The 24,041-nt window shown below is 42.7% G+C and overlaps 1 protein-coding gene and 1 long non-coding RNA gene across 7 annotated transcripts in view; both read left to right on the forward strand.

Moving 5' to 3' along the window:
• The window catches only part of COL14A1 (collagen type XIV alpha 1 chain), a 150,593-nt gene that overhangs the window by 25,414 nt on the left and 101,138 nt on the right, over positions 1–24,041 (forward strand). For 5 of the 6 annotated variants that reach the window (XM_083621799.1, XM_083621800.1, XM_083621801.1 and 2 more), the window contains exons 5-10: positions 4,314–4,415; positions 19,549–19,704; positions 20,301–20,420; positions 22,746–22,910; positions 23,480–23,641; positions 23,734–23,885. In XM_083621799.1, coding sequence (XP_083477925.1) covers positions 4,314–4,415; positions 19,549–19,704; positions 20,301–20,420; positions 22,746–22,910; positions 23,480–23,641; positions 23,734–23,885 — 857 coding nt within the window. The remainder of the gene's footprint in view (positions 1–4,313; positions 4,416–19,548; positions 19,705–20,300; positions 20,421–22,745; positions 22,911–23,479; positions 23,642–23,733; positions 23,886–24,041) is intronic. The other variant, XM_083621802.1, reaches the window with a different exon arrangement.
• Positions 10,984–17,078, forward strand: LOC310766333. Its single transcript, XR_014550075.1, has 2 exons — positions 10,984–11,728; positions 16,799–17,078. It is a non-coding gene; the product is annotated as an uncharacterized lncRNA (long non-coding RNA).

Below are 24,041 nucleotides of genomic sequence, written 5' to 3' on the forward strand. Positions count from 1 at the left end.
TCAGAGATTTTGGTAGCCTGCGACATCCCTGGCAAACTCACAGAGCAGGCTCTCCATTGCTACAACCGAGTGGTGTGACTTGGACGCTTATCTGGTATGCAATCAGATCTTCCCTTCCGTGTCTCTGCCTCTTGAGGCCAGTGCTCTCTCTAGCTCATTTCCATGCCCATTGGTGCTGTTGGTCCAGAGCTGTAGCTAGGTGATCTTGCGCCCCTGCCAGAACCATCCAGATTGTGCCCCCTAGCCACAGACAAATTGGCTCTTCTTTCCGCCTCTCCTCCAACCCACCCTCCACCCATTCAATTCACCCTCTATTTAAAACCATTTTTTATCAGGCAATAATCAATATTTATATTTATGAACATATTTTTAGCCAATTTTGTGCGTCCCAATTGCCTGCGCTCCTGGCGGGGGCCCACCTCACCCCCCTAGCCACGGCCCTGGGTGGGTCCCTGGCAGTGACCCCTGAAATATATGAGTCTGGACCCAGGAGGAAATCCTGCATCCATTGGCAGAGGCCTGATGACTGTTGATGAAGAGAAGCTGGGCCAAGCTCTCTCAGAGCCATTTCTCATCATAACTGGCTGTACTATTTGATATAACACTCCGATGCAAGAAAACCGCCAAGCCACAGGCTGCTTTAAAGTTAAAGAGCAAACTGTTGAATGGTTGATCCAGGCTCTGAGTTATTAGCTGTGGTTGTTTTCAGAGTTGCTTAATTCCACCGGAAAGGCAAGGTCGACAGTGTGATTTAGAATGCAAGGCTGACAGTATATTCCAAAACTTGGCTTTGGTCTGTGTTTATTGGCTGCAGCGAGACGTCCTTATGGAAGCATAACGGCTTGTCTGAATGAAATCAGACATCTTGTGCCTCTCGGAGCCCGCCTTAAATGTGGATGTGCTGTAAATGGATAAGAGTTCTGCGGGCACCTTTAAAGACTGACATGTTTGCCATTTGAAAAACAACAGCAAACCTCTGGTTACGTGAAACATATTCAATAAACACACAAGACGTAACCGGCTGTACTTTTGAATAAATATGGTATGCTATTCATTGTATCAAATTGTAGATTTCAACAGAAGTAGCTCATAAAGCTCATAAACCTAGAGTTTGTGCTACTGATGAAGCCCAGGACGGCGAAACAAGGCTAATATTCCAGAAATCCTTCTCTTAGACTCTGTGAAAGGATTCTGTGGAACTGTAACAAACTTTCATGTGGATTGTTGGACTCTATGAACACACAGGTGGAATAGACACTTATACATATATGGACCTTATGCATTAACTGATTAGAGAATGAACTGATCCCCTGGGTCTTCTGCTTTTTTCGTTGAACTTTATGAGCTACTTCTATTGAAATCTACAATTTGATACAATGAATAGTATACCTTATTTATTCAAAAGTACAGCCGGTTACGTCTTGTGTGTTTATTGACATGTTTGCCATGTCATAAGCTTTTGCAGACAACTGTTATCCTGAGTTGCAGGTAAATATGTACGCATGGTTGGCATTGGGAGGAGGTGGGAAACAGTGAAGTCAGAGGGAAATGAAATGGTAAAACATAGACTTAGTCAGTGATAAGTGTCTTATTAACAGTGGTAATTCGCACACAAAAATAAACACAATTGTGTTGACAACACAGGTGTACCAACATCGGTAAGCCAATTAACACATGCAGCAGGATGAAGAATGCATTACCTTGTGAAATGCCCCAAGATCTTTTGATGAATTGCAGTATATAAATCTTATAAATAAAATAATTTCCCCACCAACCCCCACCCCAAGTGTAGATATACTTGAAACTCAGGATAACAGGTCATACATCTGTTAAAGTAGACTGCAGTCCACAAAAAACTTAATAATTTGTTAGTCTTTAAGGTGCCCTGTGATGGCTTTTGCTTCAAGAGAAAAACAGCAACTCTCTGAGAAATGTAGTATATAGTTAACATTTCTTAAGAGCACTGAGATTCAGCTTTATTTTAGCGGCTGATTCACATGAATATTATTGTTACTATTCTTTTCCATTTCATTTCTATACCGCTTTATATTTTTTAAGAACAAAATCTCAAAGCTGTTTACAAGCTACATTAAAACACTGAAAGAAAACAATCCAGAATAAAACCATTACTGAAGAAAGTATACATTCAAAGCAACAGAACTAACAGGAAACTAAAATATCATCTCAAAGATTTCAAAATAAAACATTACAAAGGAGGTCAGCTACGGAATGCATATTAAAAGCAGCAAAGTTAACAATTTTTTCTACCTTAAGCATTTCAAAAGAAAACATTACTTTTTTTATATATATAAATTTTTATTAATTTTCCAACATATATTAAAACACAATACAACTGACAATACATAAACAAACAAACATATAAACACGTATAATTTCATAACCTCTTTTCCTTAAACCTTGTTTCAACGACTTCCCCATACCTCCCTTTTCTGCATCCCTGTTTTAAACTTTTCCAGCAACCCCTAATTTCAATTACTTATAATTCACTTTCTTTAATCCTTTTTCTCTTACCCAATTATTTGTCACTGCAATTCTGTTTTACATTACCCATGACATTTTAGCACTCATTAATTTTACAACAGTTCTTAAGATAAACTTTAAATTTCTTCCAATCTTCTTCCACTGTCTCTTTTCCTTGGTCGCGGATTCTGCCAGTCATCTTGGCCAGTCCCATTACTAAATGCATACTAATGCATATTTAAAGCAGCCCAAGTAACAAGAGAATGGAGTTTTACAAACTTGTGTTTGCAAATTAGGTAAGTGTATTGTGTATACCCTCACTTTGTAACCAAGGTTTGGTTGTGATGCCTTTAAGAGCGTCTTTTCGCTAGCAAGCCATAATATGTGAAAAGGCCCAAAGGAAGGATGAAAAATATAAAAGGGGAAATGTATAACTTTCAGATCAGTAGCATGACTGAAAGAGGGCCATGAGCAGAATATGATTTTTTAATAAGATGCAGGCACCTCCTCCCCAACAAATGCTTTTAATAGATGGCTTTTATTAAGTCGGCTACACAATAATAGAGGCATGGTCTTGCTGCAGTAAGACTATATTTAGTTTTCCACATTTCAGGAAGACTGTACAAATTGGAGAGGATTCAGGGGAGACTGACGACAATGGGTGTTGGTTTTTTCTTTAAAAGAATCCAGAGATATAAGAAGCATCTGAAAGGGTTGTTTCTACTCTAATGAAGAACAGATAAGGGCAACATTAAAATAGTTCTGCAGAAACGCCAAGAACCATTTTTCTTCATTACAGCTTGGAAAAAAGACAAGACTTTCATTAGCACTGTATTCGCTATTAGCCAATAGTTAAGGGGTTGGTTTAGGTTTATAAAGCCTTTTAGGGTTGAGACGCGGGTGGTGCTGTGGGTTAAACCACAGAGCCTAGGACTTGCTGATCAGAATGTCAGCGGTTCGAATCCCCGCGATGGGGTGAGCTCCCGTTGCTCGGTCCCTGCTCCTGCCAACCTAGCAGTTCGAAAGCATGTCAAAGCGCAAGTAGATAAATAGGTACCACTCTGGCGGGAAGGTAAATGGCGTTTCCGTGCGCTGCTCTGGTTTGCCAGAAGCGGCTTAGTCATGCTGGCCACATGACCCGGAAGCTGTACGCCGGCTCCCTCGGCCAATAAAGCGAGATGAGCGGGCAACCCCAGAGTCAGTCACGACTGGACCAAACGGTCAGGGGTCCCTTTACTTTTGTCCCAATGCAGTCTCTGAATATTCAAATCAGTCGTGCCTTTTTGAGTTGGTTCTCTGCTCCCCAGATTTGGACATTGATGGCTCAGAGAGAGGAATCTGTGACATCCGTCCCACAAGTCTGGGACTCCTGAAGACTCTTTTCACATGGGCTGGTGCTAGAGTTAAGCTCTGTTGCATCCTTGTTGCCTGCTTTAAATGTCTTGTGCAGATTGGGCCTCAGTCACGCATTGTGCTAAGGGAGACCAACCTGTGCTGACCTGATGCCTGCCAAATGCTAATTCTGCTAATTTTGCTGGTGAACCGTTTATTTTGTTGTCTTTCTTTTTTAAAAAAACTGTTTTATTGTATTTTTGCCAAAAAATTATTTGGCAGCTTCTACGGACCCAAAAAGAAGCCTAAACATTGTAATATATGTAATATGCATATGTTGGCGACAACAGAATTCAAAATTAGAGCATGGGAGAAATGGAACACAAACTGCCTCATGTAGCACAACATGGTAATTTCATCTAAAGAAGCCCATTTAATCACTGGGATGCAGGGTTTGTTATGCTTGGGTGTCCCTGTTTTAACTCTGTCCACCTTTGCAGTTAAAGATATTGAGAAGAAGAAGGAGACCTCAGGAAAACCCAAGGTGAAGCCTGCCACCCCAACGAAGGATATTGAAAGTACACAACTTCCAGAAGTAGAAGGTCAGAGTTTGTGGGGAAGGAATGTAACACAGCAATGTTTTCAGTGTTTTCTAAAACAGACCACATTGTAATATACACGGTGGGTATTATTGCAAGCCAACATTTCGCTTTGTTCTGTCTCAACCATTACTCACATCAGCGACTTCTTAAATACATCGTTAATTATTATGAGAACAAAATGCTACACATCAGTAACGATAATGTATTTTGGTTCAGTTTCAGTGCTCTGCACACCTGTTAAAGCAGCAAATTTAGGAGTGGTGTTTGTAAAAGTAGAGCTGTTCTGCAAGTCTACATTCCAATCTGAGCATGGTCCACCAGATGTGGAGTTGGGGTGTTTTCTTCAAATTGTGGAAAGAACCAAAATCCTTCCCCATCCATAGACTTGGCCAAGTAAGGTTAGGATGTTGAGTTGTCCATTAAGATAAAAACCAACAGGAATGTGTCCTTGGAAAACAGCAAGCTTAACTCCATGCCAGTCAACATAAGCCTTGAGCAAGGGAGCACTTTTGTTGTGAGAATGATGTCGTTTTCTGATTAACAAACTAGGTTTGTCAAGGGTAATGGTATCTTTGTGTCCCAGTGTAGAGTACGTTTATAATGAGACATGCTTTGTGCTTAAATAGCTTCTGGGAGCAAATCAGGTATTCTTTCATGCTATTATAGAATTCAAAACACCTTTTTTTAAAAAAATAGCATTCCAAAGTAATTAGACCCCATTAGCAGTAATTTGCAAAGAATAAGCACATGCAAGAGCCTAAGATTTCCAACCTCAAGACTTCTGAAATCCTCTGTCTTTTCAGGTTTGTATGCTGGTGGGGAAAATTTGTCCTTATCTCTTTTATTGCATGCTGGAGAGACTCTGGCTTATTTTGGGGTTACCAGTAAAAAATACTTTGCTTTTGAGCAGTATTGGTCATACTAAAGTGTCAAGTAAGTATCTTAAATGCAGAAGGTATACATAGAAAGATGTGTCCAGAATCCATGCCAGAGACTTACTAAGAATTCACTACCCAGAGATATGTCCATCGGCCATTATTTTAGATGGATTCAGGAAGTAATCCAAACTGAAGATCCTCAGGCATGAGCTGAGTTTGGAATAGGTTGACTGAGCTGTCTCAGTCATAGATACTGGGATTTGATGACATATCTTTAGGCACCAGGTGAAAACATTCCTCTTAATAATAATAATAATAATAATAATAATAATAATAATAATAATTTATTATTTATACTCCGCCCATCTGGCTGGGCCTCCCCAGCCACTCTGGGCGGCTTCCATAGAAACCAAAAATACAGTAAAATATCACACGTTGAAAACTTCCCTGAACAGGGCTGCCTTAAGATGTCTTCTGAATGTCAGGTAGTTGTTTATCGCTTTGACATCTGCTGGAAGGGCGTTCCACAGGGCGGGCGCCACTACCAAGAAGCCCTCTGCCTGGTTCCCTGTAGCCCCAGGCCAGATGGTAAGTGGCAGGAAGGAGCAGGGCCCTCAGGCACTCACTCAGGGGAGTCTTCCTGGGCAGCAGCAGCAAGCAACAAGCAGTCCTTGTGAGGCTTCAGGCCCCGCCCCAGGCCAGATGGTAAGTGGCAAGAGCAGGGCCCTCAGGCACTCACTCAGGGGAGTCCTCCCGGGCCTTTGGCTGATTAACCAATATATGGCCTTTGTGTTTCTGAGAGGGGGATAGTTTTTGCTTTATTATGTATTGTGTGTTCTCATTTTGTATTTCTGTGTTGTGAACCACACTGTGATCTTGGGGTGAAGGCTGGTATTCTAATAATAATAATAATAATAATAATAATAATAATAATAATAAAGGCTGGCTCAGCTGGAAGTAGCTCTGCTCCTGAACTGAGTTTTGAATACAGGTGAGTTACACTGGCATCACCTTGCCAACAAAGGTCCGTATAGTTAAAGCTATGGTTTTCCCAGTAGTGATGTATGGAAGTGAGAGCTGGACCACAAAGAAGGCTGATTGCCAAAGAATTGATGGTTTTGAATTATGGTGCTGGAGGAGACTCTTGAGAGTCCCATGGACTGCAAGAAGATCAAACCTATCCATTCTGAAGGAGATCAGCCCTGAGTGCTCACTGGAAGGACAGATCGTGAAGCTGAGGCTCCAATACTTTGGCCACCTCAGGAGAAGAGAAGACTCCCTGGAAAAGACCCTGATGTTGGGAAAGATGGAGGGCACAAGGAGAAGGGGATGACAGCGGACGAGATGGTTGGATAGTGTTCTCGAAGCTACCAGCATGAGTTTGACCAAACTGCGGGAGGCAGTGGAAGACAGGAGTGCCTGGCGTGCTCTGGTCCATGGGGTCACGAAGAGTCAGACACGACTAAACGACTAAACAACAACAACACACTGGCATAGTTTAGCCCAGCGTATATCAGGCTGGCTTCCTGTAGTTTGGATTGCTCCGCCAGACTAGTCCTAAGCACGCTTACTTGGGAGTAAGCTCCATTGACCCCAGTGGGATGGTGCTTTCAAGTATGCTTGAAAAGTATGCACTGCTCTCTAGGAACAGGATTACACAGATTCGTGGCGAATTGATCCGTCAGTGGCAACAGGCTATAATGGCAAAGTCAAACCTCCCTTTTACAGAGTTGGTATCACTTTGAATGAATACTACATGCTGGGGCCAAAGGGAGGAAAGCAATTGTCTTTATTTAGTCATTATTTGGAATGTGAAAGGTGAAAGATTTATATGATCCGAAGAGAAACCAGAGTATACGCCACCCTTCCGAATGAATGTAGCCTGGTCGATTTATGAATGAAAACATGAAATGCAGAATAGGTTACATAATAAGAGAAATTGTTCAGCCTTAGAAAGCTCAGAGGCCTTTTTTGTAGCCGCTATTGGAAAGCTAATGATGAACGTTGACCTGGACAGGTGAGCCCAGTTCTGATGTCCTGAAAGGCAAATGGTTTCTTTACTAATGACTGATGGGAGCTCCCTGGAAATGTAACCACGGTTTATAGTGTGTTCAATCATCAAAAGCGTCTCTGTTCTTCTGGTTTCTATCCTCAACCTTCCCTGGCCAGGCACTTAGCTTCTCTTCACGCTTCCACAGTTTTAAGCTCAATGGCTCATTAATCCACTCAAGTCATTTTGCTCTCTTCAAAGAAGAGAGCGATTCCTTCGGTCGCTTTCCTGAGCTTCCCTGCGTTGAAAAATCTTTTCTGTGCAAGATAAAAGGGGCAGTGGGTTCTGTCTGCTCTCACCGTTCCTGAGTACACGTGGCATGAAACACTTAAATGCCTTTGGTGCCTCTCCGAAAAAGCCTTTTGTGTTGCCTTGTGTCTGGTTGTCTTGTCATGGTTCTCCAACTACGTTGCTCCAGTTATTTCAGTGGAACAAGACTTAACTTGGCAGACAGCTGCAGGGGCTCTTTCATTTAGAGCATCACTTTCATTTAGAAGTTGTACAAGTTCCAATGTTTTTTAAAAGACATATAAATTTTTTTTTTTTGGGGGGGAGGAACTTGACTATCAGTGTGAGACTTAGTTATATTCTTTAGGCCAAGGGATAATAATTCTGTTTAAAGGACTTGCCACTGATACGATGATGCAGGCACAAAATAGACTTCTCTGTATGGAAAAGAAATCAAAATATGTCAGTGTATTTATGGCTGTTTCTTTTCCACACGCAAGCTGTGGAAAAAGCAGTGTGATGGAGAACAGCGATGGGGACCCTGTGGCCTTCCAGATGTTGCTCTGCGGTTTTTGGATTTCAACGGTATCTTGAAGGCTTCAGGTTTGGAACATCGCTGGGACGGGCACACCCAACATTTGCAGTGTGAAAGTATTCTCACATGTTTATTCATATGTCTGGTCCTTTGGTGAGTTGGGGGTCTCCCCTGCGTGTGAAGATAGGCTCCACCGGACTGAGTGGATGAAACCAATGGTGGATTTAATGGTCAAGCAGGCGGTTTCTGAATGTGCCCTAGAGGGAAGTGAGGGGCAGAAGGGCCTTGCCCAGCTGGGAAGGGAGCCCATCTAGGAAAAGGAAAACTCTGATGCTAAACCTGCTGCTTTGATTGAATTGTGCACCCTGCCTTGAGATCATTTTTGGCAGAATAGTAATAATAATATTTTATTATTTATACTCTGCCCATGTGTCTGGGTTTCCCCTTCCACTCTGGGTGGATTACAACATATATAAAACATAGCAAAACATAAAACCAGTACGTTTCACCGGTCTTATTCTTACCGGAAGAATAAGAAATCAAGATTGAGTTAATTTGGGTATGCAGAAAATATTAAAAATAAATTTGAGGAACCGCAGAAAGAGGGGGAAGGAAGTCAGGTTTTGAAATGTTAAAATGATTGTAAAATTAGTGAAATGTATAAACTTGAAAAGTATAAATAAAATTTAAAAGTACACACACACACAGAGGAGGACCTAAGCGATGGGGGTGGAGATGCTCCTTCAGATGGTGAGTTATAAACATTTTATTAAGTGAATATATAATTATGGAGATGTAAAAAATACAAAACACATCCCCCCCATGAGCCTCCACTGCTTTTAAGGTATTCATACGTGATCTGGAATCAAAGAGGAAGCCAAGTTCGTAGGTTGATGACACCCAGTTTTTCAGACTAGGTTTAAAAACAGCAACTAGACAACAGGCTCATGGATTCTCATGGAGACCTCAACACATGAGGTGGGGTGGATTAACCCTTCCCTCCCAAACAACAAACACTTCAACAACCCTCCCCCCACCCCTTTGCCCAGTTAGTTTTAGAAAAAAGCTCCCATCTATGCCAACATGAGCTTTCGTCCCTGAATGCTAATTACATCACGGGGCGGGGGGGGGGGAGGGAAAGATTTTATTGGGATTGTAGCTAGAGAGAGAGTCCCTTTGTGCAGCCATTCCAGTAACAACTTCTCTGTGTGTGTGTGTGTTGTGTACACACACACACACACACACTTGTAATTGATTAAAGAAATACCAGACATATAGCTGAATGTAGTACAGTCAAGCCTTGGTTCTCAAACGGCTTGGTTGACGAACAAATTGGTTCCCGAATGCCAAAAACCCAGAAGTAAGTGTTGCGGTTTTCAAACGTTTTTCAGAAGCCGAACATCTGACGTGGCTTCTGCTTGAGTGTAGGAAGTCCTGCAGTCAATCGCAAGCCACGCCTTGGTTTTCGAACGGTTTCAGGAGTCAAATGGACTTCCAGAACGGATTAAGTTTGAGAACCCAGGTACCACTGTATATTAGCCTAACACGTCGTTTGGATTGTTGCGTTCCTGAACTGCATGTAGGCTTCCAGGAAGGAGCTGGAAGACCACTTTTAGAAGCAGTACAGTGGTACCTCGTGTTATGTACTTAATCCGTTCCGGATGTCCGTTCGTAACAGGAAACCGCACGTAACATGAGGTGTGCTTTTACTAATGGTGCCTCCCTCTGCTGCTGCGGTGCTGGAGCCCGACTTCCGCTCACATCCCGGGGCAAAGGTCGCAACAAGGGGCATCTACTTCCAGGTTAGAAGAGCAGGTAACCCTCAGCATTCGTAAGGGGGACAGTACGTAACACGAGGTACCAGTGTATGTTGATTTTTTTTTAGTCTGAGGTAAACAGCATTTCCGTGCGCTGCTCTGGTTCGCCAGAAGCGGCTTAGTCATGCTGGCCACATGACCCAGAAGCTGTACGCCGGCTCCCTTGGCCAATAAAGCGAGATGAGTGCCGCAACCCCAGAGTCAGTCACGACTGGACCTAATGGTCAGGGGTCCCTTTACCTTTACCTTTAGTCCTCCTGTGCACTTAATGCTAAGGTACCCACTGAAAGCATAGCAACTCCTCTCCTTAAAACATTAAACTATAGCGAAACCTTTTCTCCCGACTGGCAAGGATATAAGTGCCCTCAGAAAGATTACAGAATGACAGAGCTGCAAAAGACAATATTGATTACTTATTGGGGTTTCCATTTAAATTAAAAGGAATTTAAGTTATCCCTCAAGTTTTACCTAAGCATGCACGCACGAACATACGCAATCAGGTAACATATGCCCTAATCCCAGAGGAAAGTAAATGCTCTGTTCAAGAAGGACACTGTTCAGAAGAAGGACAAATGTTCAGTTCAAGAAGGACACTGACAAACTGGAACGTGTCCAGAGGAGGGCAACCAAAATGGTCAAAGGCCTGGAAACAATGCCTTATGAGGAACGGCTAAGGGAGCTGGGCATGTTTAGCCTGGAGAAGAGGAGGTTAAGGGGTGATATGATAGCCATGTTCAAATATATAAAAGGATGTCACATAGAGGAGGGAGAAAGGTTGTTTTCTGCTGCTCCAGAGAAGCGGACACGGAGCAATGGATCCAAACTACAAGAAAGAAGATTCCACCTAAACATTAGGAAGAACTTCCTGACAGTAAGAGCTGTTCGACAGTGGAATTTGCTGCCAAGGAGTGTGGTGGAGTCTCCTTCTTTGGAGGTCTTTAAGCAGAGGCTTGACAACCATATGTCAGGAGTGCTCTGATGGTGTTTCCTGCTTGGCAGGGGGTTGGACTCGATGGCCCTTGTGGTCTCTTCCAACTCTATGATTCTATGATTCTAATATTGAGAACAAAATGGGCAACCCTTTCTTGATCATTAGAATAGCATATATCAGGATGAGAAGATTTTGATCTAGCTGTGTGTTGTTTGGTACACTTTTGCGGTGTGTAGTATACAGAAAATTAACCACTAACTTTGCATTGTTGTATCCTTGAGCCGTTATCTCTGTATATATACACTTTTTGAACTCTCAACTCATTCTATGTCACAAATATGTCCCAATATGTAGGTTGCAATGTGTGTTTTTTCTGGGTGCACAGAGTCCCCCTGGCCAAATTGTATAAGTAAAGAAAAGAAAACACAAGATATATCTTAAGACATCCAAAACATAGACTAAACATCTAATTTAAGTTGCCAGCTTTTAGTAGAAGGCTGGACTTGATATGTCCATTCACCCTTGCGTTTAAAGCACATGATAATACTTGTCTCCAAAGAATGTTGTCAGGCTGAATTAATTTGTTGTTTGCATGTCACGAAGCGCCCATAACTACTTCGACTGTCAGATGGATTGAGAGAAAATGTGTGTGTGAAAAGTAACAGTACAGTATCAGCACGAGTGAAGAAGGTTAATGCACTATTAGTATCTCTCTGTCTCGTAGATGAGTGAATATATTATTATAAGTTTACATTACTAGTACAGCCTGATAAAGTGTGAATTTTTTTCAGGCAGAAATATCTGCCGTAGTTTTGCCACCACCTGCCTGCCCTCTGGGTGCTGAACTTTGGAGGAGGAGGGAAGTACAGCTAAGGTCAGTGCTGTCAACAGTTGTTTCTATGCCTGGGGCAGGCTCAGAATATCCTCCCAGAATCAGAGCCACGAAAATCACACTTGGTGTGTGTGTGTGTATATACAGTGCTACCTCAGGTTAAGTACTTAATTCATTCCGGAGGTCCGTTCTTAACCTGAAACTGTTCTTAACCTGAAGCACCACTTTAGCTAATGGGGCCTCCCGCTGCTGCTGTGCCGCCGGAGCCCGATTTCTGTTCTTATCCTGAAGCAAAGTTCTTAACCTGAAGCACTATTTCTGGGTTAGCGGAGTGTGTAACCTGAAGCGTATGTAACCGAGGTACCACTATATATATATATATATATACGGTATATATATATGGCGGCAGAGGGTTAAAAGTATAAAATAGGAGTTATCCTTGTGCAGACCCCTGGGAGAGTCATTAGTAAAAACTGGAGGGAGAGAAAAATGTGGACCTCGAGGAAGACTTCTGGTAAAATTCCAAGGGCTCATGGCATTCAATCTGCTTCTGCTCAGAAACGCTTTTTTTTTTTAAAGGTTTGCTGGTGGCTGCTGTCTAATCAGCAGCTGCAGCCCAGAATTGCATGCCTCTGATTTCCCCCCCATCTTTTCCCAGCCAACATTATTCAACCCTGGAAACTACATTAGCAAGCAGAACGTGCTGTGCTGTGTTAGGATGCAGGCACAAACGCAGTGAGCATGTGCTAGTCTGTGCCACTCTACATTGCTGCTGCCTCCGTCAAAAACCAAACCAGGTGTGATGTGGATATTCTGCAACTGTTTTTGTTTTTTGTTTCTGTTTTTTTTGCAAAACTGAAACTTTTTTTTTTGCAGTGATAAAAAATGGGGGAGGCAGGAAGTGACTGTGGTTCTTTTTAAAATGTTTTTTATTGGTTTTACATATAATCACATTAAAAGGTAAAGGTACAACTGACTGTTAGGTCTAGGTCCAGTTGTGGACAACTGTGGGGTTGCACACTCATCTCGCTCTGTAGGCCAAGGGAGCCGGCATTTGTCCACAGACAGCTTCTGGGTCATGTGGTCAGCATGACTAAGCCACTTCTGCGAACCAGAGCAGCACACGGAAACATAACACCATATCGTCTTATTTTATCTCTTTGGCTCAACTGAGCCTAACAACCTCCCTCCCTCCCTCCCGTCTGATGGTTTACAAAACTAAACTTTACATCTTTACATTTCACTTCATTTCCCATCCTTGTTATATCGTTACCCAAAATATTATATTATTCAACCTGAATAGGTAGCAGTTTCATCTTACAGATCTTCTGATAACCCTGCTAGTGGTGTTAATTGCTTACAGTTGTCTTTCAAATGTAATATAAATTTGTTCCAGAAATGACTCTGATTTAGGACTGCAGGACACAAGGAAAGAGGAATTAATCCCCTGCCCTATCATTTTCCTACTGAAAAGCACCCACCCCTAAGGCTGCTATTTGCTTTCGTTGATAAAACTTTGATTATGCCCCACTGGAGGAAAGGAACATATTTATTATTTCAGTGGGTTGGACTAGATGGCCCTTGGAGTCCCCTCCAATGTTACAGTTCTACAATTCTACAACCCCTGTCTATTTTGTACCATTTTTCTGTGCACCTCGGGGCAGATTTCCTATCACACCTCACATAGAAGTGTTGACTGGGGGCTGATAAGACTTGTAGTCAAATACTTAGGGAATACCTGGATTAAGGTGATTAATCTTATTTCAATTTTGATCAAGTTGATTATTATTTGTTGAACTGATTCCTTTTGCAATCCTAATGTTAGAAACAAACAAAACTCCCTATTGGATCTTTAAATCAATTCAGGATTGTCAGTTGTTGTTCGAGGGTTGTGAAAAGTTAGTGTTGGCAACATTCCGTAAGCTTACAGTCTAAACTTTTAGTTAAACATTCACAGCCGTTTATAAGAAAACTGGGAAAGAGAAACATTAATTAAAAACAACATTGCACAAGCTGCACCGCTTGCAAGAGGCAGATGTGGCTTTTGTTCAGATGAGGCTTTTGCTTTAGATTATTGCCAAAAGAGACATCTCACATATTCAGTTGAAATACAGCCCACAAAACAATGAGCTCAGATTGGTGCAGCGGGAATTTATCATGGCTTGGGGTGATTTATGGTAAAGTGCAATTAAAAGCACAAGATACAAGTAACCTAGTACGAGGGATGAACAAATCTGGCAATTTCAGGGGTTTTCTGCTTCCCATTTTTTCTAGTCTTCAGTTCAGTTTGCTGCATTTCTGCATCAGTTTGCATGAAAAAAAATCATTGCAAAAAATAGTATTTTAGTTCACATTTCTCCTAAAATGGCCTCCCTCATCCCACTTGCCTGCTTCAGCTTCTGCCTCTGTTTCTTGACTGCTCTCTGCCACAGACTCTCCCCGCTCACAAAGCCCTGTTACCTCTTCATCTTCTGACACCTCCTCTTCTCCCTCTGACCACTCATCATTCTCCCACCACCACTCTGAGCTTTCTTCCCTTGGTGGTTCCCAAGCTGGTCCCTCCCATGATTCCTCTACGTCCAACCAGTCCATGATGACATCTTCTGATGTAGGCCAGTCATTTCTGGCTTCCTTCCTCTTCCAGTCTTGACTGAGCCTCCTCATGGAAAAGCGGTGGCACAGCCCAGGAGCATGCAGAGGGAAATAACCCAGCCAGAAGAAGAGCTTTCCTGGATCAGACTAAATATTTGCCTAGCCGCATATGCTTTTTCCAACCAAGGCCAACCAGCTTGCTTCTGAGAACTCCACATGGAAGCAATAGCCCTTGCCCACAGTGCCTGGAATTCAGACAAAACTTGTCTCAGTCTGGAGGCTCTGTTTAGCTGTCATGCTTCAACGTTATTTTCATTTTGCAGCCAGGTGAAAATGCACCTCTTTGTCCAGGATTTTGAGGTGAGGCGAAATGCATTGAAGTTGTGTTGTGCTGTGTCCTTCTTCTCCCAAGTGAATTTCATTGGCTGTTACGTGGACAGTTCAAGCACCTACCTCCTGCCCTTCCCTTCTGTGTTATAAATAGATGGCCTCCTGTCCCCAACTTGAAAAGAAGAAGAAATATGAAGGGCTTTGAAGACCCAAGTTTGAGTTGGAATCCAGCCTAAGAAAAGTAGTTGGACGTAGAAGCTCCACAGCCTCAGAAAAATCTTCAGTGGATTAATGGCCTCTTTGCTACTCTGATTGTTAACAACCGTGCATCAGTTCAGTCTAAATATATTTTTGATTTCATTTTACAAAAAAATATTTGGGATTCTATTCATCTATCTTTAGGCGAAGCATTACCCATAAATTTCAAAGAGGGGGAAGCAACACTTTGCTCTGGACTGTATAACTCCTTTTTGGAAACTCTGTTGATAGCTATTCAGCGCTTGGTACTGAATAACAGCCAATTGCACCAATCAATGAATGATTAGTAAAACCAGACCATAAATCTTACAGTGGAACCTTCTCTTATCTACATGCCAACAAAGAGAAAACAATTATTGCCCTGCTCATCTTTCTCTAGAAATCACATATTTAGCAAGACGCTATCTTTGTGGTTGGTCATACCCTGACCAGCATTTAAAGTATTTATTAACACACACCACAGTGCAGATGGGCATAGTATGAAGACATCATCCAGTAGAGCAGGGATGGAAATGCCTGGGGTCCTCCAGATGTTGTGGGACTCCGAGTCCCATCAACCACAGCCAGCATGGTCTATGGTCATCATGGTATTGTGGGAAAGATTATGGGAGCTATAGTTGCAACAACATCTGGAGGTTCCTTACCCTTGCATTAGAGTGTCAGATGTAAGTGTTTGGGACCAGTGACCAAAGTAGCTGTGTTATCTGCATTGCTGTTTTTCTAGGAAGAGAGGTGCCGAAACTCACCCTGAACACCTCCCTTGTTCTCTTATAGTGGCAATGGTGGCCACCTGAAAGGTGCTGGAACTGAGTTCCAATGGGTTCTGGCTGGGGGGGGGGGAAAGCCCTGGTTATCTGTAGGAGTGTCATGGACTGGTTGGGCACAGAGGAATGGTGGGAGGAACCAGCTGGGTTTCCCCCAAGGGAAGAAGGCTCAGAGCCCTGGGATTGGTGGTGGGATGACAATGAGTGGTCAGAGGGAGAAGACTGGGAGAAGGAGGTGTCGGCTTAGTGAGCGGGGAGAGTCTGTGGCAGAGAGAAGTCCAGAATCAGAGGCAGAAGCTGAAGCAGGGGATGAGGGAGGCCAAGAGGCAGAGATGGATCAGGATGGTGAAGAGTCAGGGGTGTTTGCCCCTCCTGCTGCAACAAGCTCCCCTCCCCTTTGTCTCCCAGTACCAGAAGAGGCATGAAAAGGGCAGAGGAGAAGTTAGCTTTGTGCAGGTGCAATCTCTGGTTGCTTGGGGGAAACCCTGGAGAGGAGGGGACTTAGACGACTGCTGGGAAGCAGGAACCTTCAGTCTCAGCGACTGCTTCATGGGGCAAGACCTACTGGAGATGAGTTGCTTTGCTCATTAGGCCTGACACTCCTGTGCAGATCCTGTTTTTGCTAATAAAGAGTTAATTTGAACTTGCTCAGTGTGATTTACTGCTGGCTCGCTCCTGTCAAGGAGGTTGCAGGTGCAATCCCTGCTATCTCTTATTAGAAAGGTTTCCAGGTAGGAATGCAATAACAGGGGACTAGTGCATCCAAGCAGTCACTTGTGTCAAGAGCTCCAGGTAGAACATGCTGTAGATAGCATGCCATGAGGTCATGTGTGCAGTATTGATACCAACCTCTTTGTGGGTCAGCTTGTGTTATTCATTTGACACATTCCAACTGAGTAGCTCCATGTGCCAGAATTTTGTTTGTGCAAACCACCAGTTTGTGATTGCTGTGCTACCACTTTACTGTTTGATAATGAATTTTTAAAAAAGATTTTACATGGCTTAAATGGGATTGACTTTAAAATGTCAGAAAGTGCATTTTTTGAGGTGTTTAAACAAATAAAAACAAATGCTTCTGATGAAGATCTTTTCTCTGTTGTTTCGTTAGCACAGTGATTGTATATAAATCTGCAGTTTTTAACATCTCACTATTGTCATTCCATTTTAGGATCTCTCAACACCTGACGATAAGTTCAAGTGAAGTGCTAGGAGAAAATCAAATATATAAACTTAGTGGGTGTGCGGAAGTAGCAAAAGTTTTATGAATAGAAGCTTTGAGCAAGTTCATTGCAACTGTGAAGAATTATAGACGTTCCAGACTTCTGTGGAAGCGCAATATGATATGGAACAAAGTCACTAATGCTTGGGTGTTAATATAAATCTTGTGGGATTTAATAATGGCTTGCTCTGTTCTGATAATTTTGAAATAAAATATTGTGAGGAAGGCAGTTGTAAATTTTCTCGGCTGCTGTCATTTTGCAAAATGATTTATATAACCAAGCTGAATTTATTTCTTCTGCATAATTGTAATAGCTTCACACACCACGCCAATTGTAACTATCTTAAGAAGCAGATAATTTTGAGCTAAGAATGAGTGGACTCCAAAGTTAGCCTACTTTAAAAATGTGTAATGGGGACATGAGGGATCTAATGCTTCGATCCACAGCACTCTTAAAACTGAGTAATTAGATCTAAACCATTTTGCTCCTAATTACTTGAGGTGGAATACATAGGTGGAAGCAAGTATTTTAGCGCAACCTGGTCCCATTTCTTACTGATGGGGTAATTCAATTTGATTAAAGTACAATTTGATGCATTTGATTTGGGGGCAATCCTATGGCAAGGTCCACTGGGATGCGCAGTTTAGGATACAATACAATGAGTTGCCAGCTTAAGTGGTTGAGTCTCAAACTCAGCCTGCATTACCTGTTCTAACCTGGAGATTTAATTTCCAGAGTTCCCTGGGAAGAGGGATTGACTGTTAAGTGTAGCTAACAGGTTTCTGTGGGAGAAGCCATGACTGTTTTAACGGCATAACACTGCTCTAAATGTATTGTGTAGAATATCCGTGTTTGGGTTCCCAGCTGTTGTTGGAACACAACTCCCATCATCCCTGACCGCTGGTCCTGCTGGCCAGGGATGATGGGAGTTGTAGTCCAACAACAGCTGGAGACCCAAGTTTGAGAAACAGATGGTGCCATAGTTAGGCCTATTCATCTGAGCTGAAAACAACCTGTTCTCTAGCTTGGTCCCCATATCCATCATTTGGGTAGCAGGACCAGAGAGATCCTGCACTGAAACAAGCATGTCAATTCCGTGTGGAATTCACTATTTGGGGGTAAACCAGCTTTATAAACCCAAATAGCCCACCTGCCTTTATATTAAGAATTGCATCAGTGCACCAGGTTGCTGACTGGTTTTTCAGTGGTTTCGTTGAGATCATTTTTCAGTGCCTATGTTACAGATAGAGCAATAAAAATAATGGAAGAAAATATACACATTTTTAAAAGCTGCTTGGGGTGTAAACCTTGTTCATCAGCTCCACTCCACTCTGATCCCTACTGAAATTAATATCTTTAGAATGGCGTCATGAACCGTCCTATGAGTTCCACTTGAGTCTTACAGTCACACTTCTGGTATTGATTAATTCTTCCCTTTTCTTCCATCGCAGCATGCGTCCGCTAAAATTGTGAAAATGAGATCATGTTTGCTTTTCTTGCATCAGATTATCCCTGTTTTATACCCTAATCGCAATTGCACACTTGCAAGCAGGTTCGGTTATTGTGCTTTATTTAACCTATTGCGTGCTGTAAGTGTCTATAACAAAATCATTTTCATTGCAACACGTTTGTGTATTTGCATTAGCTTTTATGTGCTTGCACTGTTGTTGTCTTTCTTTTGCAAATACGTACAAATCAGAACTTACAAACTTGATAAAGAGAAAAGAAATTAAGAAAGGTTACAAAAAGAAGAGAAAAAGAAAAGGAAAAAGAAAAATGGAAACATATCATACACTGATACAGTTAAATCTTAATAAAGAAAAAAGAAAATCATAAATAAAGCGATATTAAGTCATTCATTATTAAACTAATACTTTACAGATAAAACACATATGCTTTTAACAATTACCTCTTCCGTGTCATCCATTGTTATCTATCATTGTTGCTTTTTTTAAAAAAAATCAGACAAATTGTTATAAAGACTGGTGGCTATTGCCTCCATTTCCAAAGCCCTTCTGCACATCAGATTGCTTTTACTGTTTTTGAAATAATGCCAGCAATATTAATGCTGTGTTGACAGTGCTGCATTTTGGAGATAAGGTGTTAATAGTTTTTATTAAGTGTCCTAGGGCTGCATATGTACTGACCTTTCAACTGCTGTTGCTGACTCTCTGCTCTTATATTGCATTTGACCAACTGTGCATGGATTTTATTCTGATTTTAATTCTGTTGCTTTCTTCACAGGCACCTGGCAGGTGTCCCTCTCGTCTGCTGTTCCTTTCAAATCCATCCACTCACCTTTATTTGTTAAAAGCCTTTGCCTTCTCAGCTAACTTGAGGCTCAGTATTATAAACTGGGGTTTCATTGGGTCAAACAGAAGAGCAATTCCTTTGTCACCTGCAGGAGACTTGCCCATTAATATAACAAGGCCATTAACCTAGACTAACAAGAAGGCTGCTCCTGCGAAAATGCAGCTGCTGACCTTACAATGAATTGTTGTTGCTTTCTCCCCAAAAATTCTTGACAAGGCAGAGAATTTCTGCAAGCCTTCCTTGGAGTCAAGAACTCTGTTATGTGTTTACAGAAGTATTATATATATATTTATTTTTTAAAAAAGGAAAAAGAGGAGGGGAAAAACCTTCTGTTGGGAAATTTTCATGGAGTAAGCTCTTTCGCTTGCTGTTTTGTAATTGACAGAAAACCAATTTAAATGCAAAACTCCAGCCATCGCAGACATAGTGATCTTGGTGGATGGTTCCTGGAGTATTGGTAGATTCAACTTCCGGCTTGTGCGTCTTTTCCTGGAGAACCTGGTTGCTGCCTTCAATGTGGGATCTGAAAAAACAAGAATAGGTAATATTCCAAAATGTAGTTTGTGTGTAGGGGCAGCAATTCAGCCCCTTGTGACTTGAGTTGCTAGTTCTTTGTATCTGCAGTTTGTCTGTATTTTTGTTATCTGCATGTAATTAGCAAAAATAGGGTGGCCTTCAAACTGACACTGAAATAATGGGTGAGAACGTTATACACGCAGGTTCCACTATCGGAATGCTCCATTATATGAAATTTCAGTTATCTGAACGCAGAGAATTGTGCCAAACCTCACTATACGAATGAAGCCTTGCCATATCGCCCAACATAACGATGGGTATTTTGTTAGTATCGTAAGCAGTGTAGTATAGTGGTTAAGAGTGGTAGTCTTGTAATCTGGTGAACCGGGTTCACTTCCCTGCTCCTCCACATGCAGCTGCTGGGTGACCTTGGGCTAGTCACACTTCTCTGAAGTCTCTCAGCCCCACTCACCTCACAGAGTGTTTCTTGTGGGGGAAGAAGGGAAAGGAGAATGTTAGCCGCTTTGAGACTCCTTCAGGTAGTGATAAAGCGGGATATCAAATCCAAACTCTTCTTCCAAACTCTTCTTATGGGATGATGTGCATTCCTTTCTTCCCCAGGCCTTGCACAATACAGCGGCGACCCACGGATAGAATGGCATCTGAATGCCTACAGCACAAAAGAGGCTGTCTTGGATGCGGTGCGCAACCTGCCCTATAAGGGTGGGAACACCTTAACAGGTACAAATATGGTTTTATGCACTTCAGTAATGTGCAGAGCTCCCCAGTTATCCTATTGTTCTGTTATCCTATTCATTCTTTTGCATGAGGGTCTGCGTTATTGCTGTAGTTTGGTTATAAGGTCAGTGAAAGGAGGTGTTGTTGTTTTTTTTCCGGCAGTATGTGCAGGAATTCATGCGCCGAACTCTAAATCATTCTACGTGTCATTAGATTTAAAATAATAACAATAAAGACTACACTACATTGAAGGAGGCAGGGAAGGAAAACAACAGCCCAACTATTCAAGCTGATGCAAATCGGTTATATTATTTCAGTTTTGAAGGGTGCATCTTAAGAAATGTTGGTCCCTGCTTAATTTACTGCATTATTTCAGCCAGCAGCATCATGTTGGGAGCTGTACAGAACATGTTAGTTAAAAGGCACCTTTCCTGTAGGCTTGCATACTACACAGTGCCCTGTGTTCACCTCAAAGGAAGAGGTTGGAAGCATCTGCTTTCTTGTTTAAACTAACCACAGTTCATCATTGCATCCAAACCACTGTGGTTAGTTTAAACGATGGCTTAAACCCGTGACATCCCCTGCAGGCCACTGAACTGGGAGCAAGCAAAGGAGAACAGGGTTGGCACCACCCACTTTGGACTGTTTCTCACAGACCACCAGCATGCAGCCCCTGATAGGTTACATTCAAGGGAATGCAACCTCGAGAGAAAATGTTGCATGCCCACACGTGAGGTTTAAACAAACCACAGTTCCCTGCTCAAAACTTACAAACTGTGGTTAGTTCAAACAAGGAACTTAGATGGTTCCATTCCCCCACTCTGCTAAGTGCCAGAGGAAGAGACGAGAATATTGAGCTTGAGATTCTTGCATAGTCCAAACCACGGTGTAGCTGCTAAACTTTAGCATTATGTCCAGACTAATGCTGCAGGAGATTTGGAGACCAAGTTGCATCCCAGATTGGTTTGGTTTGGCTCAGGCTGACTACGGCCCATCTAAAAGGATACTGAATAATACCTGTTAGCTTTAGAATCTTAGTAAGCTGAAAGAGGAGGCTTAAAGGATTTCCCTTGAGTAACTGCAATCCGTGATTCAGCCCTGAACAAGATCCAGTCTTTCCCATGAGTAATGATTATTCACAATACCAGGCTTAAGAGTCTCAGACCTTCAATTAGTCATGTGGAATCCCAGCTTCACACTCCCACTGACATAACATACCAAAGGCTGCCCCTCCCCCCAGTGTGCAGCATTTGGATACATATTCCTCTAATTATCCCGTTCCCAAATCCTTGATTTAATTAAATTTTTCACTCTTCAACATCCCGGTTGTCTTTGGGAAGGTTGCTGAGGAGTTAGCAGTGGAGCATGTGCTTTGCATGCTAATCGGTCTCTGTATTGGATCTGAAATTGTTTTAATACAATTCAGTTTGTTTTAATTGTGTTATATATGGACGCGGGTGGCGCTGTGGGTTAAACCACAGAGCCTAAGACTTGCCGATCAGAAGGTCGGCGGTTCGAATCCCTGCGACTGAGTGAGCTCCCGTTGCTCGGTCCCTGCTCCTGCCAACCTAGCAGTTCGAAAGCACATCAAAGTTCAAGTAGATAAATAGGTACCACTCCAGTGGGAAGGTAAACAGCATTTCCATGTGCTGCTCTGGTTCGCCAGAAGCGGCTTAGTCATGCTGGCCACATGACCCGGAAGCTGTACGCCGGCTCCCTCAGCCAATAAAGCGAGATGAGCGCTACAACCCCAGAGTGGGCCACGACTGGACCTAACAGTCAGCGGTCCCTTTACCTTTTACTATGCCATTGTGTGAACTGTTTTTTATGCATTGTGGTGGGGGGGGGGAGTGAATGAGAAAGATGCTTTGGAAGACGTTAATCAGGCATCCACACAACATTGTACAGATGCCTCCAAGCATAACCCACCACACACTCCTTATCTTTATAACTGTGAGGTAAGTTACACTGAGAGGTAGTTGCTGGTCATTCTGGCTGAGCAGGAAGTTGTACTTGGGCCTTTGTATTGGAAGTATTTGATGTTTTTTCTTTCAACAATCCAAGAATTGGCTGTGGCTGATAGGAACTGAAGTCCTATAACATCTTCCCACCTCTGCCTTAGAGGGAGGGTACCATCTTTTCCAGTATCTCATTTAAACACAGTGACAATCCCAGCTATCTATTAACCATTAGCTCCCACTGAGGAAACATGAGCCAGCTATTCTGGACTATTTGCTATCAATCCATATTACAATCAGCCAAAAGCTTTTAACTCTCTATATATGGTCAATTTGAGTAAGGCTTTCCTCTCTCTTCCTCTTCACACAGGCCTTGCCTTAACTTTTATTTTGGAAAACAACTTTAAGCCAGAAGCAGGTGCAAGACCTGGGGTCCCCAAAATCGGTATATTGATCACTGATGGGAAATCCCAAGATGATGTCATTCCGCCTGCCAAGAACCTGAAAGACGCTGGCATTGAATTGTTTGCTATTGGTGTGTATTCTTGTCTTATTGATTAGCTTTGGAAAGTGTTTTCTCTCATTGGAACAGGCTAAAGACCCATCTAAGGGACGCGGGTGGTGCTGTGGGTTAAACCACAGAGCCTAGGACTTGCCGATCAGAAGGTCGCCGGTTCGAATCCCTGCGACGGGGTGAGCTCCTGTTGCTCGGTCCCTGCTCCTGCCAACCTAGCAGTTCGAAAGCATGTCCAAGTAGATAAATAGGTACTGCTCTGGTGGGAAGGTAAACGGCGTTTCCGTGCGCTGCTCTGGTTCGCCAGAAACGGCTTAGTCATGCTGGCCACATGACCCGGAAGCTGTACGCCGGCTCCCTCGGCCAGTAAAGCGAGATGAGCACCGCAACCCCAGAGTCGGTCACGACTGGACCTAATGGTCAGGGGTCCCTTTACCCTTTACCTTTAAAGACCCATCTAGTTCAGCATTCCACTCTCTCAGTGGCCAACCAGATATGGGAATTTGGGGTGATGGCTGGGAATCCCGAGTGCAAATGTGAATTGAGGCTGAATTGAGGCTTGCAACTTGTGGCGTTTCTTCCAATGCTAGGTGTAAAGAATGCCGATGAAAATGAACTGAAGGAAATTGCCTCTGAACCAGACAGCACTCATGTCTACAACGTTGCCGACTTCAGCTTCATGAACTCCATTGTGGAAGGTCTTACCAAGACCGTGTGCTCAAGAGTTGAAGAACAGGAAAAGGAAATCAAAGGTAAATGAGGAAACTTACGACAGAGCGCAACGAGTAGCCGGTATTCCATTTCACACGGTTAAAATGATTGTTTTTAATTGCCTAAAACTTAGGAACTTTGGTAGCCACTCTGGGGGCTCCTACAGATTTGGTCACATCCGAGGTGACAGCCAGAGGGTTCCGTGTGAGTTGGACTCATGCGCCAGGCAAAGTGGAGAAATACAGAGTTGTCTACTACCCCACAAGAGGAGGACAGCCAGAGGAGGTAATGGTATAATGAGTGCTCATGCACTTAATCATCTCAATGTGTTTAATAGAAAGAGAGGGAGATGGAATTCGCCACCTTAAAAAATCCTAAGAATAGCCTTGATGGAGTTGGCCAAGACATCCTTCCATGTAATTAAATATCCTGTAGCCACTC

Source organism: Podarcis filfolensis, assembly GCF_964270895.1.
Source record: "Podarcis filfolensis genome assembly, chromosome: 7".
In the NCBI taxonomy this organism is placed as follows: Eukaryota; Metazoa; Chordata; class Lepidosauria; order Squamata; family Lacertidae; genus Podarcis; species Podarcis filfolensis.